The 16614-nt window shown below is 34.8% G+C and overlaps 2 protein-coding genes across 4 annotated transcripts; one reads left to right on the top strand and one right to left on the bottom strand.

Moving 5' to 3' along the window:
- Nucleotides 1–6044: 6044 nt before the first annotated feature.
- Nucleotides 6045–9110, top strand: LOC108984429 (F-box protein PP2-A12-like). The gene is made up of 3 exons (XM_018956387.2): nt 6045–6667; nt 6989–7107; nt 8450–9110. Exons 1-3 carry the CDS (start codon nt 6320–6322, stop codon nt 8868–8870), a joined length of 888 nt encoding a protein of 295 aa, XP_018811932.1. The 5' UTR covers nt 6045–6319; the 3' UTR covers nt 8871–9110.
- A 351-nt stretch (nt 9111–9461) lies between these two features.
- LOC108984428 (probable transcriptional regulator SLK3) lies at nt 9462–16103 on the bottom strand. 3 transcript variants are annotated; one of them, XM_018956384.2, is made up of 10 exons: nt 15979–16103; nt 13760–14779; nt 13359–13490; nt 12698–12746; nt 12356–12567; nt 12201–12269; nt 11918–12018; nt 11657–11750; nt 11493–11562; nt 9462–10534 (listed from the first exon to the last, which is right to left on the bottom strand). In XM_018956384.2, exons 2-10 carry the CDS (start codon nt 14699–14701, stop codon nt 9690–9692), a joined length of 2514 nt encoding a protein of 837 aa, XP_018811929.1. In that variant the 5' UTR covers nt 14702–14779; nt 15979–16103; the 3' UTR covers nt 9462–9689. The 3 variants fall into 3 exon arrangements, with proteins under 3 accessions (XP_018811929.1, XP_018811930.1, XP_035543774.1); XM_018956385.2 differs by having other exon boundaries at nt 15958–16096; XM_035687881.1 differs by lacking the exon at nt 15979–16103 and adding an exon at nt 15592–15708.
- Nucleotides 16104–16614: the final 511 nt, after the last annotated feature.

Raw genomic sequence — 16614 nt, forward strand, 5'->3', positions numbered from 1 at the left:
ATTGAAACGAAAAAACCACCATGCTGTGTAAAATCAAAGGCCCTAATTATTTCTTGAAGTTATATATGCATGCGTGTTTAGCAAACAAAGAACAACTTGCAACGCATTATCTATGCATGCCTTGATAATTTGCCGCTAATGTCACTATCAAATTCTTGCCCAGAAATTTCTCCAACGTTGATAGATATCACTTCAAACAAAGTTGTCATCTTCATGAAGCAGATAGCTAGGTAAGGAGATGCGCACTTCAAAAACAACAAATCAAGCATGACGGTCTAGATCTTTATATGTATAGGGGGAGATTTTTTTATAAAAGTTTCCAAGTCTTTTCGAAACAAAACAATATTATATATCGTTGGGTTTAAAGATGGTCATGATCTTTATCAGGTTATCATGAACTGTTCCAACCAAAATGACAAATTCTATCAATTTCATCCACTAGAAATAAGTCTAAGTGAGGGAGCGTCTCTCTCATCATGATATCTCTTTCAGAAATTTGTTCGAGAATATAATATATATTTGGCTCGATCCCGGCCCCGGCTGATGTTAATGTATCAACTTTAAAAGCTAAGTGGTCATCAACCTAGTTAAACGATGATGTCAATTTCTTGTCATGGTGCAGCATGCAGCTTGGACGGACCTGAGATATATATATACATGACTACTATTCAATTCAAAGAACACATTGGACCAAATGACAGGCACTCGATCAAACACCATATATAAGATCAAAATGATCACTAAATTCATTGGGATCTATTTTCATCATGCAGAGTTTTAACTGTTGAACTAATTAACTGGCATGCACGACCAAATTAAAGGGTTATGCATCAATTCGCATCCAAATTACTATAATAATAATCCAACTATATATATATATATACTAGGTGATCAAAATTTATAAGAATTAGAAAAACCATGTATGATCATGACTTCCTTAAATTTGCATCTGTGGCTACATGCATGGACAATGAAATCCACTGTCTTTTTTTACACAAATCATGACGAGTGGCGCCTGAGTCTAGACTTAGGTCTCATTTGTATTCATAGTTCATCTTAACTCATCTCACTACTATTCACTACTATTAAGCAATTTTAACTCATAAATCTTACTATTATTTATAACTCATTTCACTACTATTCACAATCCATCTTAACTCATCTTCGAATCCAAACGACACCTTAATTTGCTTCCATGCACGTCTTGTTCTTCATTATCAGTTCTCTAATTAAGGGACTCGATAAACCTGTCAAAAATCTCTCCACAGTTGATAACAGCTCACTAAAAGAATCAAGTGCATATGAATAGCATGCAATCCAGCCTTGTATCAAACTGTATATCAATTCCAGAAGCTAGCTGTCTACCAATGTCTACTGTATTTTTTTTTATACTCAGATTCTTTGTATTATTTCCACTAATTCAGTTGATGACTCTTTATATATATTACAACAAATGTATATGACATCATGTGTGTGCAATAAAATATATTCTTTTACAATTTTATTCATGTTCTGTCTAATTTCTGTATCAACTTAATGAAAACATATAGACTTTACTTTGTTATCGCATATATATATATATACACATATGACTAGAACAGCCAATTATCCACGTCTTATATTTGACCCATCAATTATCGGGGTTTTTAAATTTATTGTTTTCAATATATATTAGCTAGGGTTCATAATATTGGTTGGAATAAAAAGTTCTTTTCATAAATTAAGGATTATTGCATCATGCATGGTTAATATATATAGCATATATATATACGATCGAAGGGAAATTATATATCTATTCATGAATGTCATTACCAAACTGCCAATTATGTCCATATATATCCAAACCAGCTTTGATTATTTTATAATTAATTTGGCTCATTGAGATCATTTTTTTTTTCAATGGTTATCTTGATCTTTCACATCATGACCCACATGCATGCATGCTTATTGGATCACTATATTTATATCAAAATATACATTAACTAATCTAGAACCTAGCTTATAGTTCTAAATTGTGAAGAATATTCTTGTTAATAATTTTTTTAATTTATTCTTATTATGATGACAAATTAAGGAAACTCTATCTTTTTCAATTGTTTAATAAAATGAAAGATTCTAAATTGCTGTCGGCCCTTCTATATACATATATATAACCCGCCGGCAGGCCAGGACTGTCTTGGATATATAAAATCATTTATATGGTAGATAATGATCATGGTATTAATCATGATGTAATATTAATTCCATTTTGACATGCCTTTTCCTAGCTAGCTAGCTATATGATATCACGACTATATATATTTATATATATATATATTAAATACGCGTACTAATTAAAAATAATAATGATATATAGATCAGCAAAAGGAACGATCGATGCTTGTTTTTATGTTTTGGACTTTACTATATTTGAGCAAATTGGCTTAGGATTCTCATCATGATCTCTGAGAAAATAACTTGAACAAATTAGATAAATTTTAATTGCGATTAGTATTAATAATCAAGTACTTTAATTATATGATCTATTACTTACCAATGGATGCAGAAATTATTCTACTTTCTCATTGCTTCTACATACTACTTTCTTTTCCAGCTTCATGCAGGCCGATTCCAGGGTAAGATCGATATATATAGTACTTTGAGATGAACTCAAATCATGTTTCTATCAATTAATTATAAGCATGCATACAGCTAGCTAGCAGCTTTATGATCACTATGAAGTTCCAAATTAACTAAATATTCTTTGCACAGTACAAGCACTTGATCATAACATGAATGTGATCATCATTAGGTCATTCAGAATTTAGCTAGGATTATTAATTAAGTAAATTAAACATGATTAATTAAGTCAACAAATTAGATTGTTATTCTTTATTCTCGTGCCATGCACCAGATGGCATGCATGCATGGATGATTAATATTCATGTGATCTTACTCCAAGATGCCACCTGGCTGCCCCTAGGTTTAATTTGCATATATATATATATGTAGCTAGAGATCAAGCTCATTCCATTTTTTTCTTCTTGATGATCTTCTTCTTGATCTTTGATGTCAAACTTCTGATATATGCATGCTTGTGGTGTTTGGCTTTGATCAGATCGATCATGTCTGGGTACAGTGAAGCAACGTGTTCATTGATTTGTACCAACCTTAAGCTTACTTGAGAAACCAGGCTAGCTAGGGTCGGTACGTACGTAAGTACGATTTTTAAATTCTTGAGGGATCAAGCATCAAGCATGCAGTATGCGCGCCAACGTCCCTGCCTACATGATCAATTGGGGCCACCTCCTTCTAATTAAAGTACTTCAACTGATCAGCAACACATAATCAGCCAACCATTATATATGCATGCATATGATTAGGCCCCACTCATGTGTGTTCTATTCCTTCTTTTGAACTTCTCTTATGTTATGTATCTATTTAGAAGCTGCAGGCTGATTCAAGGACACGCTACGTACGTGTTCAAAGATGGCCATAACGTACCCTTAACCACGATACATGCGGTTGGGCCAAATGTCATGCACGGCTCTGAGTCAGAACCACGTCGAGGTGGCTTTATATTTGCACAAATATTTAATTATTCTTCCCAATCTTTTTCCTTAATTCAAAAGAGATCGTGGCCGGCCGCCGCGGCCACATCCACTCCAATCCATTGTTTCTATGAACTGCAGAATAAATTAAAAGGGCTTAATTTTAATATTATATTCTTAGACATAATGTGAACAGAAATCTACCGATATTAATTTTTAGTTTGTTGGTCCTTGATTGATGAGAGCTATATATATTATTTGCTTAAGTTAGAATGTTAGGGGAACCATTTAAAACTTGATTGCTTCCAGCAATTTAGGCCGGCTTGTTTGGATACTGAAAATGTTTATTTCATCTCATTATTATCATTATTTCAAATTCTCACACAAAATATAATAAAAATTTCAAGAATTTCAAATTTCAAAACAATAATATATAAGATTAGAAAATAATATTCTAACAATATTTTATTTAACTTTTATCTAAAACCATGATCAGGGGCGGCTCAATAAGAAATTTAAGTGAGTCATTCGTAATTATAATACAATAAAATATGAAATATTTTCAAAATTTTCAATAAAATGAGATTTTATTTAAAATTTTTAAATACAATTTTTGTGAATTTATATGTACAAGTACAACAAAAATTTAAAATAAGGCCTCAATGTAAATTTTGTGCCTCAATTTAGGAAGATCTTAAAAAATTATTTAAAATATAAAAAATTCATTGTATTAGTTATCAAAAAAAGATTCAATGTATTAAATATTAAACTTAGTATTATGTGGTCTTGCATGCATTGAAAACTATAAAAATTATTTAAAATTTTATTTAATGAAATGGTTTTATTTTTTTTTTTCAAAATAAAAAAATTAAAAAAAAAACACTTCATTTTTATTTTTGGGGGCTTTACATAAGGTAGGGGAGTTAGGCAATGGCCTAAATGGCCTTACCATTGAGCTGATCTTGACCATGATTTCATCTCATCTCACTATTCAAATCATACGTACAATGATAGCAGCGAATTGGCAAATAATAATAATAATAATAATAATCAATTTGGAAGTTTAATGATTGTTGGTTTGTATAGTGAGATGAGATGAGATGATTTTAGATGAAAATTGAATAAAATATTATTAGAATATTATTTTTTAATATTATATATTATTATTTTGAGATGTGAAAAAGTTGAATTGTTTATTATATTTTGTGTATAAATTTGATAAAATTATAATGATGAGATGAGATGAGATGAGATGAAACACTCTCTGAATCCAAACTAGCCATTTTGACATGACCCAAAAAAGTTTTGGTAATTTGTACAAGGTAATATTACAGATGAAGTCATGTTGAAATCTCCGCAAAAAGACACCCTATTATCGTTGCTCATTCAATTAATGTTTTCGTATGTTCCTCACACTTATATTGCACATATATCGCTCTCAAGGAATATGAAATGGGCAACTTTCTTCTAGATTCAAACTGATATTTCGATTTATTCATGAACGATATATATTTATTTAATTTTTGAAGCGGACTACTAGTACTAGGGTGTAACATTAGAAGAAAATCAAAATCCCCGTTGTGCACTTTCATAAGATGATGGATTCTTACCTTTTAACAACAAACTGAAAATTTTTTCTTTTCGTAATTAAGCTACAAAAAAAAAAAATCTTAATACAAGTAAATACCAAAATCAACCAAATAAATAGATAAAATTATTATTTATTTATATTTTTATATTAAGGTGTTTTATTGTGACTTCCACCCCTTTTTTAATCTCTTTTTAATTTAATAAAGTTTTATTTATTCAAGGATAGAAAATAAATTATGATAAATAATAATATTTCTAATAATGATTGATTTAAAGGTTATTAAATACGAGTATATAATGCTAGATAACTTTTAGGAAATTTGGTGCACTCTTTTAATTATTTTGAGGAAAAAACAATTCACTATTAAAAATTGAGACTGTGCATACGAGTTTTAGATTTATTATTTTTTTTAAAAAGAAGTGAACGGTGAGCTTAGATAATAAAAATTATTTTTTATTAAATATTATTGGGAAGTAATAAAAATAAAGTAATTCTGTAAACTTTAAACATTCTTAAAGATAAAAATTAAAAATTAAAAATTAATTTCTTTTGAAATAAAAAAATAAACAAAAAAAATCTGATTTTCCTTGATAAAAAAAAATACCCACATATATCAACTTAAATATTACAAAACTTGAAATCGACTCGTTTGTTTTTAGAATTCTTTTTAACTCATTTTATTTTATTTTATTATTATAATTTTATTAAATTTTTATATAAAATAAAATAAATAATTTAAGTTTTTTTAATTTTAAAAAAATATTTTAAAAAATATTAATTTTAATTTTAATTTTAATTTTAATTTATCTCAATCTCTGTAAAAATAAAGGAGAGTTCCAAGTTGTCTTTTTCATACAGCGTGTACTGTACCTGCTGTTTTGGGTGATATTTATTTATTTTTCCCCAATAAAGAGCCCCATCATCACCCGCACCCAACTCATCTTCTGCTTTCCGACCGATTCATTCTCTGCTGTCTTCCTCTGCTACTCCATAAACCAACGAAACCCACCAAGACAAACAAACTCCTCCCCCCTCCCAACAACTGTTACGCGTCCTTCTTCCAGTACCACATGTTGCCACCCCACCACCGCACTCCGTTTCTGTAGAATTCATTCCATTTAAAACTCAAATCTTTTTGACGATCATCCTAGTTAGTCTGTTTCTCTTCTCTCTCTTTCTCTCCGCTCTGCTCTGTTTCATGGGTGCCGATTTATCTGTTTTGTTCTCAAGCCTAACCGGGCTGGATTGTTCCAATGGGTCTGATGGGTATTTGTGTTTGCAATCGCGACCCAGTTTGGGGGACTTACCAGAGAGCTGCGTGGCTTTGGTTCTGAGCTACTTGGACCCGCCTGAGATCTGCAAATTGGCGAGACTGAATCGTGCTTTTCGTGGGGCGTCGTGGGCTGATTTTGTGTGGGAATCGAAGTTGCCGTCGAATTATCAACTTCTTTTTCGGAAAGTGTTCGGCGAGTTGCCGGGGGATTTGGGTAAGCGAGGGATTTACGAGAGGCTTTGCCAGGCTAATACTTTCGATGGCGGTACTAAGGTATTGCTCGTTTTGCTTGTTTCCTAATCTGAGGAAGTGTGTGGAGATCTTAAAATGCCCAATTGTGATCAATTGAGCGGGGAATGAGATTCTTTTACTTGTTACGAGTTTCTATCATATGTTTTTCTCTAGGTTATTTTTGTTCGGTTTCGGAGGAAATTTACAAAACGAAAAAGAACTTGTAGAACAAGAATCGATGTTTTCTTTTCTTTTATTTTTCTTCAGCTTTTTCGGTGGCCAATCATGAGATCTCGATTATTCATTTTATTTGATTTTCTTGATTTGGATGTGTTCCTGATGTATTTGTATTGGATTTTACAGAAAGTTTGGCTGCATAAAAGTACCGGTGGTGTTTGTTTGTCCATTTCTCCTAAGGGGTTGGCAATCACTGGGATTGATGATCGAAGATATTGGAATCACATCCCAACTGAAGAATCTAGGTGAGAATTATGCACCTTTGTTTACGTTTATATAATGATTTCCAATGGATATAGAAAAATTGTACGTTTCTTGTCATGTATCTTTTAGATGGTACTTACCACAAAAAAAAAATATATAATTCTTTTAGATGGATGATGGAAACTCCAACGTTCTGGGAATTTCCTCGCTGGAACTCATCAAAAGTAGGTTTCTTGTTATCTTTTCATCTATTTTGTTTGAAATTTTGAAGTCTATTGCATGATGATGTGATATATGTATTTAGTTTAATAATGGCTTCATTAGCTTTGGGAAGTTAATGACCTGCATGTTAAAAACACTCTCACCTCAGCTTACTTTTAGAAAATGTGTTTTGGATTGGATTCTCGTATAGAAAAGCTAGGTTCTGTACAATAGCAAGTTTTGGGTCATTTGGAGAAGGTCCTATAGCATTGAGTCTATGGGGAAGATCTTAGGTGCTGTTTGGATGGTTAGTTGAGATGAAAGTTAAATAAAATATTGTTAGAATATTATTTTTTAATATTATTATTGTTTTCGGATTTGAAAAAAGTTGAATTGTATATTATATTTTGTGTGAGAATTTGGAAAAATTGTGATGATAAGATGAGATAAAATGAAACACTTCTTATATCCAAACGGATCCTAATGTTTAAGACTGTTATTATCAGTGATAATATTATAATCATATTCTTGAACTTGGATCAAAGCTCGTTCACTTTCACAAAACTTTTCATCTCATCACATATTATCTAATCATTACAACTTTTCCAAATTCTCATATAAAATATTATAAACAATTCAACTTTTTCAAATTCCAAAACAAAAATAATATTAAAAAAATATATTCTAACTATATTTTATTCAACTTTTATCTCAACTTATCTCATCTCATCTCATTTGCAAAAACAAATGAGGCATGTTGTCCTTGAGTTTCTTTTGCGTTGGAGTAACACATTTGATCCTTCAGGAGATAGAGTTATTCAATGAGTTTATAAGATTCAATATTGACTGAAGGATTTAATTATAATCCTTAGGCTAGTTTCTTAGTTAGATATTTGAATCTTGGATGTGCTTGTTGTATAATCTGCTATGCAACTTTGATGAATGACAGCCACAGTTTCCAACATATTTTCCCCTAGATTAGGAATCTCGACGTTTTCATGTCTTGCTTGTGACGATGAGTGATGCTTGTGATTTTCAAGATTGAAGAACTGCCTAGCTTTCTTCTGTTCTGATGCTCCGAATGTGGTTGTATCACTGGAATATGCTACCGCGTTATTTATTTTGCCTATTTGGGCAATGGAGTACTTGAATTGATTTAGAGCTCCTCTTCCTTTCATGTAGATTCTGCACTGTCGCCTACCTCCAGCAAATTTGGTGGTTTGAAGTTGATGGAGAGGTGGAGTTCCCATTTCCGATGGGGACATATAGCCTATTCTTCAGGTTGCACTTAGGAAGGGCATACAAGAGGTTTGGTCGCCGAATCTGTAATACCGAGCATGTTCACGGATGGGACATAAAGCCAGTGCAGTTTCAGCTATGGACTTCGGATGGTCAGCATGCGGCATCAAAGTGCATTTTGAGTGAAACCGGAAAATGGAACTACTACCACGTTGGCGATTTTGTTGTAGATAACTCCAACGCACCAACCAAAATCAAATTCTCAATGACCCAGATTGATTGCACGCATACCAAAGGTGGTCTCTGTTTAGATTCTGTATTTATATACCCAAGTAAATTTAGGGAGAGGTTTAAGCGTTTTTGAGTTAACCTCTGTAGGTAGGAAGTTCTGTATGATAAACAGGTAGGGAAAAGAGAGTTCTACAAGTTTTAAATGGTTTTCGAAGCCTATCACTTGTAACCTTAGCTAGGAAATGTGTATGTGTATGTGCTCTCTTGGTTTAATCAGAGTATGGAAATGTGCACTTTCATCTCCTGAAAAAGGGTTTTAGCATGGAATTTTGAGTAATAAATGCTAGTTGATGTCTGAGCATTCTAATATTAATTTGTGAGGGATTTTTCCTTGGCCTTGGGCAGCATTGCATTTTCATTGTTCCACTTTGAGTTTCAATTTTTGCAAAGAAATGCAAACGAGAGTGGCTGGGGCCTAGGGTCCTCAACTCCTCCCCCAGCAGAAATTAAAACTTAATTTCTGAAATAGTCAAATTAATTTTTTTTTTTTTTAAAAAAAAAAAGAAGAAGAAAGAAAAACCCGCCAATTTATGAAATTGGTATTTGCTTCCTGTTTGTTCTGTTTAAGTGTCTCACCAAACTCGAATTACCAGTAATTATATACTCACACACTTCCATTACAACTAAAAGATCCAGTATAAATTCAGAACGATTCTAAAAGTCGTGCAAAATCAAGTCATCAAAACTACTCGAGATGGTGAAGATATCAGTTTACACTTGTATAACACGATCATCAGGATGCAAACCTACAAGTAACAACAAGAAGCTGTAATATTTGCTCAAAAAGTCTTGTAACGTGTTCTTTGCATCATGTAAGATCAGCAAAGGGACCCAACAAAACTGTACAAACTCTCCTAACCACCACTTCCCTAAAACTAGTATCTCGATATGGTTAGTTCCTCCATGCATTGCACATATCTTCACTGTTGCCACTCAACTTTCCATTTTCATGATAACCGTTGATCATTTTAATGAGCGCTTCGGGAAGATGAAGCTTCTCTGGAACATCTGTTTCTTTATTCTTCATGGAGCTGTTGTTACCACAGAACTCAGAGACCTCTCTATTGAAGACAGCACCTGAGCTGCTGATCCTCCCTGCAGCACTCCTCAATACATTTCCTGGGATATCCAGGGCTGCTGTGCTGTACCTAGAACCTAACCCATTATGAACATTCATCCCCTTGCCTCTTGCAGGCACGTCAACAACATGACTCTTCCCCTCTTCGCGGATAACAGTGTCTCCAGCATTCACGTTCAGTTTTCTGCTGTTGTTGACCATCTCCTGCAGTATCTTCTGAATAGCCTTGTCCCGTATATTCTGGCTGCCTTCCATGGAATGGGAATTTGACAAGCCATCCATTGGCGAGTGCTGGATTAGTCCTGGGCTTGAAGCTTTAGAACCTTTATAAGATTCAAAAGAGACATCCTGGTTGGACACTCGCAGTGAAGAACCCTGTCGCTTCACTCTGCCCTGTTCAGAAGTTGAGGAGTTCTGCCTCAGCAATTTGTGGTAAGAACCTGGCGGCATCAATGCTGCCTCTTTTGAGCTAGTCAAAAGTCCTCCATTTGTCAGAACTACACAATCATTCACATTACTGCAATGACCACTGGACCCAGCCATCAACTTATTGTCGTCAGTAGGCAGACCTTGAGCACTCCCTACAACTTCCTTCTCATGTAATTCCTCTTTCCCGATCTTACTTGTGGTGGTTTCTTGGGAATAGTTCTTCAAGCTCTCTACAAATGATAATGGTATCATATAGGTTTATAATAAATAACCACTCTAAACTATGGAGATCATTTGTAATGTACCTATAAACATAAAATAATCACAATCAACCTCATTTGATTGGTAGTTCCATACTTCACCATCCAACTCCATGTCAAAATCAATAGATTGGCGAGATTGGATTACAAATCTACATGCACTAATCTGTTAATTTTGGCACGTCAATGTACTCCATCATACTGCCTATCCTATAATATGTTAATTTTGACACTGATTTGGATGATTTAATATTGCAAATTAAACTCAAATATGAGTACTGATTACAGAAATTTAGAGTTTAGCAGAAACATCATGAATGAATCTTAGTTTATAGTATATAGCTGCAAAATTAACATGTCAAGAAATATAAATCACTTCAATAGGAATGTTTTCAACAGGTACTCCAATAGAAATGAAGGTTAATGTGTCGACACACTTTAGATGATGGTAGATAGAAATAATGCTCAAAGGGAGTCCTATTGAAACCAAGAAATGTAGACCTGACTGCCATCTGCAAATGGGCTTTACTAGCAAGCAAAGGGTCCAATAAAACAAGTGAAACAAATCGAGAACCAATCTGGCATCCCACTTGTTCATGGTAAAGTGGTAAAAGTTTGATATTCAATGTATTTGGCCAGAAAATGTAATAAGATATTTAAGAATGAATTAGAACGTAATAAAAGGAACTCGAACAAAACCATTTATGAAGCTCTTAAAAGTCTAATTTATGAACTTGCTAATATCTAAAATATCAATGTGAAGCCAAAACATAAGCAATAGTAAAATAACAGTTATATTGAACAAGCAAACACCATTAAAGATCAAAACTAACTACTGGACCTTATTAAAAACTGAAAACCAACCAAAATAAGCATGAGTGGAGAAAGCACTTGCATGCCATCAACTGCAACGTCTGATGCTACTTACCCATTGGTCCTGTGTTATTATTGAAGGAGAAAGTCATTAAATCTTTCATGCAGCTGACAACCTCTGCAATCTGTCAAACAATAATCATAACTGGCATACATTAAGAACCAGTCAAGTAATTGGATATTAGTTTCAAACTCAAAAAAAAAATTGAAAATGTTTACCTGCATGCACCGGGAGTATCTTCTGGAAAATCCCAAGTCATCAACCAGTTGCAAGTCCAAAGTTCTTGCAACTTGACACCCAGCTGCCAGGAACCTACAGTGAGATGAATGATCAAGAACAAAATTTACTCGCGAATTATAACTGCTTTGCAATGGCCTTGTCCTCCCAAAACTCACTTTTTCTAGTTTATTTAGAGCAAAATATATAATTTGAACTTTCTAGCATCCAAAGCAAACAAACACTCAACATTAATGTCTTACGCGTCAGAATTTGCTTGTAAATCTTCTGGAGACACCACAACAGATTCACTACTGCTATTGGTGCTTTCATATTTCAGTGCAGCATGAACCATCTTATCGACCTGCAACCATGCATGTTTCATGCATGTTTCAGAAACTAAGTTACAGCATGGTTACACACAGCAAGATCATAAAAGTCACAAGGTAAAAGGGCAAGAAGTACTGAATCATATGACAGATTTGAACACCAAAAGGAGCAACTCACAACCAGAAATAAAACAGAGAGCACAAAAATAATCATCACCTTAGGTGCAAGCAAAGTTCGAGGCAAAAGTTCTTCATGAGGCTGGGAACAAAATTCCCAGGACAGTATCTGAAAAGCAGAAGTATTTCAACACATCCATGAACAATTAATATGCATCAGCCCACCAACTTCATACGAAGGGGCCTTTGACTCACCTTCAAGTCATGTGTGTAAATAATTCGCAGATGACCCTCACGAACAACACGAAGTTGCTCATAGACACTCTCCTGAACTGCTTTTCCATATTCCAACATCATTAATCCTGAAGGGAATCTACGCTCATGTGGCAAATCTAGGAACAATAGTTCATCCATCACATTATCAAAGGTGATTTTGTAAAGCCTAGGAAGTACTTCAAAAATCGCCTCTGCCAAGCAAGAAAAACATAGAAATAAGTTACGTGCAAAAAAAAAAAAAAAAAATCAGGGGGGGATAAATAACTGAAGGAAAAGAAAAACTTATGTGATTCAACAATTCAATAATGCTAGTTTGCTCACCAAACCCCTTTCCTGATTTACAACCACAAATTTCACATTGCCATGCATCCTGAAAAAACAAAAGAAGCAGCAAACAATTCCATTTAAAGCAATCAACACAGCATTTAAAGCAGAAGGAGAAGATAAGAATTCGACACAAATAGGCTTCGTGTAAAGAAATAAATTGAGATGAGTGGATGCAATTGTATATGTGCATCTATGAAGCCATAATTACACTGGCACGATAGAAACAGTTCAGATTCAAGGGAATTGCAAAGGTGTATTCAGTGACAGAGGAATTTATGAAAATGGTGGGCAAAGCTTTTTTTTTTTTATTGGCACCGAGTGTCCAGGAACAGAGTCTTGACTAATCCTGGGGGTGCACAGGCTCTCGGCAATGAGTTTCCCGCAAATGCACCTAGGGTAATTTAAGGGGAAAATCCCCAATCCGATGGCCCCTAGAGATTGTTTGCACCCAAGGGGATTTGAGGTGGGAAAAGCTTTAAAAACAAAACTTTTCATAAAGTTGATATGGGGACCATTTACCACACTGTGTAACACAGCCCAACCGATGCACTTGACACCAGAAGGCACAATCAATAGCCACCATACCACCTCACGACAATATTGATTATTTCTTATGATAAGGAATAAAACATATATCAGCGGGATGAGAACTCACCATAGCAGCTAGGGGAATCATACCAAAGGCATGGCGTCCAACTTTGTCATATGAAGACAAACACCATCTTCTCCTAGCACAAGGAGCATAATACTCTGTGATAAATTTCCTCCAATAAGCCATACCGTTGTCCTAAAGAGACCAAAAATAGAATGAGGGTCGGACCAACTCAAAGTGAGTAATGCATTAGTTGAATCTATGACCACAGGGAAATCACAAAGTTTAGGGGCAAAGTGTAAGCATGATATTAAAAGATAGAACTCAGGTATGCTTCAGAAAATCTAAATTGCAGATTAACAGGGCAATGCATTAAATATGCCAAAAAAGTCGTCGATAATGGACATAATTGTAATATACTAATGATAAACAACATCAAATCGTCAATTAAAAGAGCAACTCACAGCTGGTCGTTGCCGCAGATGATATATTAGCTGCATAAGCCGGCGTGAACAGATGCCTTCATTAAAGGAGCGCATGGCAGGTACTTGAGGCAGGACCTGCTGTTGCAGGTGTTGACTTATGTGTTGCTGTAGTTGCTGTTGAATGCCAACTCCCTGATATTGTGGAATAGGGTGCAAACTATTTTGCTGCTTCTGTTTTCGTAACTGATGATGCTGAAACAATTCTTGCAGTTGGGGTAAATATTCTTGCAATTGTACGGAATCTGGATTCTGCAGTAGCTGTTGAATAATATGCTGCTGCATGATTGCCTCTTGCTGGATGTCTAATCTTGGTTTCTTATGCATCTGAGTTGAAGTGCACGGCTCCTGTTTTATGCAATTTATGAATGAATTTTTATGCACTTCCGTAACCTCTTGAGATGCTGCAGCAAATTCCCCTTGCTGATGTTTCCTTTTATGCACTTGAAGGCCTTTTGGATTTAAACGGGAAGTATGCTGGGTTATGGAGGAACCACTTACAACTGAAGAGCTTGAACATGAGTTAAAAGAAGAGAATAGTGCAGGCGATGTGCGTAAAACAGGGTAAGAATCCATGTTAGCACTGGCACTTCTGTGCAAAGGACCCTTTGAAAGTGCTGATTTGGAATCTGTGTCCAAGGAACTTGGCCTGACACTCAGTTCCTTTCCCGTATGATTTAAGATACTTGGATCGATTTCACCCAATGCCCTACCTACATTCATATGTGCAATCACAGATGTCCCATTTGGCAGGTTTCCAGAAGATGAATTCAAGAGGGACGGTACCACAGCCTGGTAGTACTCATCCTTTTTTAGCAAGTTATCAGAACTCGAGGACCCCAAAAAACCTCCAGTTGGCCAAGTCAGTGCCAGAGAGTGTGCTGCCAATTGGAAGTTGGAATCTACAAAGCTCTCTAGAGCCATCCCTCCTTCTGACTGGTTTTTCAGATGAGAATCAAAGACTCTTATGGAAATGCAGATGAACTCTCACAGAATAATACCCTACAAGCAGGAAACAGACATGGAAAGCACAGAGTTATTTCAGCTCTCCCACCAAGGACGTATGTGGGTGCGTGCACAGGCGGTGCACATGCATGTTTGTGTGATTCGTGGATCTTTCAAGAGAAGTACAATGGAATCGACGGGTTTCTTGTCTATCAAAACCTCCCTTTAATCACAAATGAATTGCCACACGAAAAGGATGCATATATTTCCTTGAGGCAAATAGAGAGGGATGCCCGCAAATAAAGATGAAGGCCAAACAGGAACGACAATTCATATACATTGAGATGAAACCGAAAAACAGTAGTAGAAACTAAAAACTACTCATCAAATACAACAAGAATAACAATCCGATTATCAAAACAAGATAAACATTAAACATTGAAAACTGGTTTAAAAAGACCATATGGCATTGGAAATAGAAGGCACAGCTCTCTTCCGCATGCCTCACTACTAATGATATAACCATGAGCCTAGATTCATAGGTTTCAATAAATTGAACTCATCTTCCCATCTAAACAATACATTACGCACTATTAGTAACCACATTAAAAAAAAAACTTGAAAAAAAAAAAACAGATCTATCCAGGTTCCATATCGAAGCATGAAGATATCTGTGAAATATCTTTCCCCAGAACAACATATTAGTCCCCTGTTATTTTGGTCGGGATCAATACAGATATTTGCCTAATATCTCCGTTTCCTTTTCAGTGAGAAAGGAAAAATAATCTCAATAACCGCCCAAAAAAACCCACCGGCTCAAATGCTCAAATAAAATTTGCTCATAGATGCTGAAGATATTGGAAACTAACCCATTTCCCAAGATTTTTCCTTTCCTTCTTGTTCTTTCCAAAAAAAAGCACAAGGGCTCATGTTGCCATATCAGGCTCGATTAAGAGGTGTTGGTTGATCGTTTTCAGGAGTCCCATATCACATATGCTTATAAATTCAAAAACTTCTCGGCCTTTATTCTTTCTTAACAATCAAACAGTCGTTTCTCGTTAAAAACAGTCAAACGCAGATAAAGCAAAGGAAATGTCGGTATATTTTCCCACTATCCCATAAAATTTATTTAAAGCAGCGTCAAAGAAAGCTTAAAAAGAGGCCAGAATCTGCACAACACATAAAAACACACATATATTTATAAAAGAAAAAGAAGAAAAGCAGCAAAAGTATACCCCAAAAGAAAAAGCTAAAACCTTGAGGTTCTGCAGAAGGATAAGAGATGGGTCTGAATTTTGGTACGGTACCGCCATGGCCGTAAGTTTACTGTAGAGTTGTGGTTATGCATATAGTGATTAGTGAGCGGGAAGTGGCGCCGAGTGAGACATGCGGGAGACATTGGCGACCGGCTATACTTGTTGTTGGGCTAGCTTTAACCGGCTGGTCCGGTGAGCTTGGGGCACGCGTCGCTTTTGGACCAGCCACGTACTCCTTCCGTGAACACTGCATGGTGGCGTTACTGGCGTATGATTTTCCTCGTCTCCCGTGCCAAGTTCTTCAGAGTTTCGGAGACGTTTGGATATTATGATTAAAAAAAGAAAAAGAAAATATTGAAATGTTTTTAAAATATCTTTAAAAATATGTTTAAGAATAAAATTAATATAAATCCTTTAAAAGAAATGATATTTCTGTAAAATTTTACTACTTATCATCCATATATATTACATATCATATATTTTTTTTAATTTCTTGATTTTATTATTCTTAAACTAATTAAATTTTTCTACTTATCATTTATATACCCCACATTTGATAATAAAAAAAATAAAAAATTATAGTATATGGTTTGTAGGGATGAGGAATATAATTTTTTTTTTTATAATGACAGAGTG

This window comes from Juglans regia, chromosome 2 (assembly GCF_001411555.2).
Source record: "Juglans regia cultivar Chandler chromosome 2, Walnut 2.0, whole genome shotgun sequence".
NCBI classification, from domain to species: domain Eukaryota; kingdom Viridiplantae; phylum Streptophyta; class Magnoliopsida; order Fagales; family Juglandaceae; genus Juglans; species Juglans regia.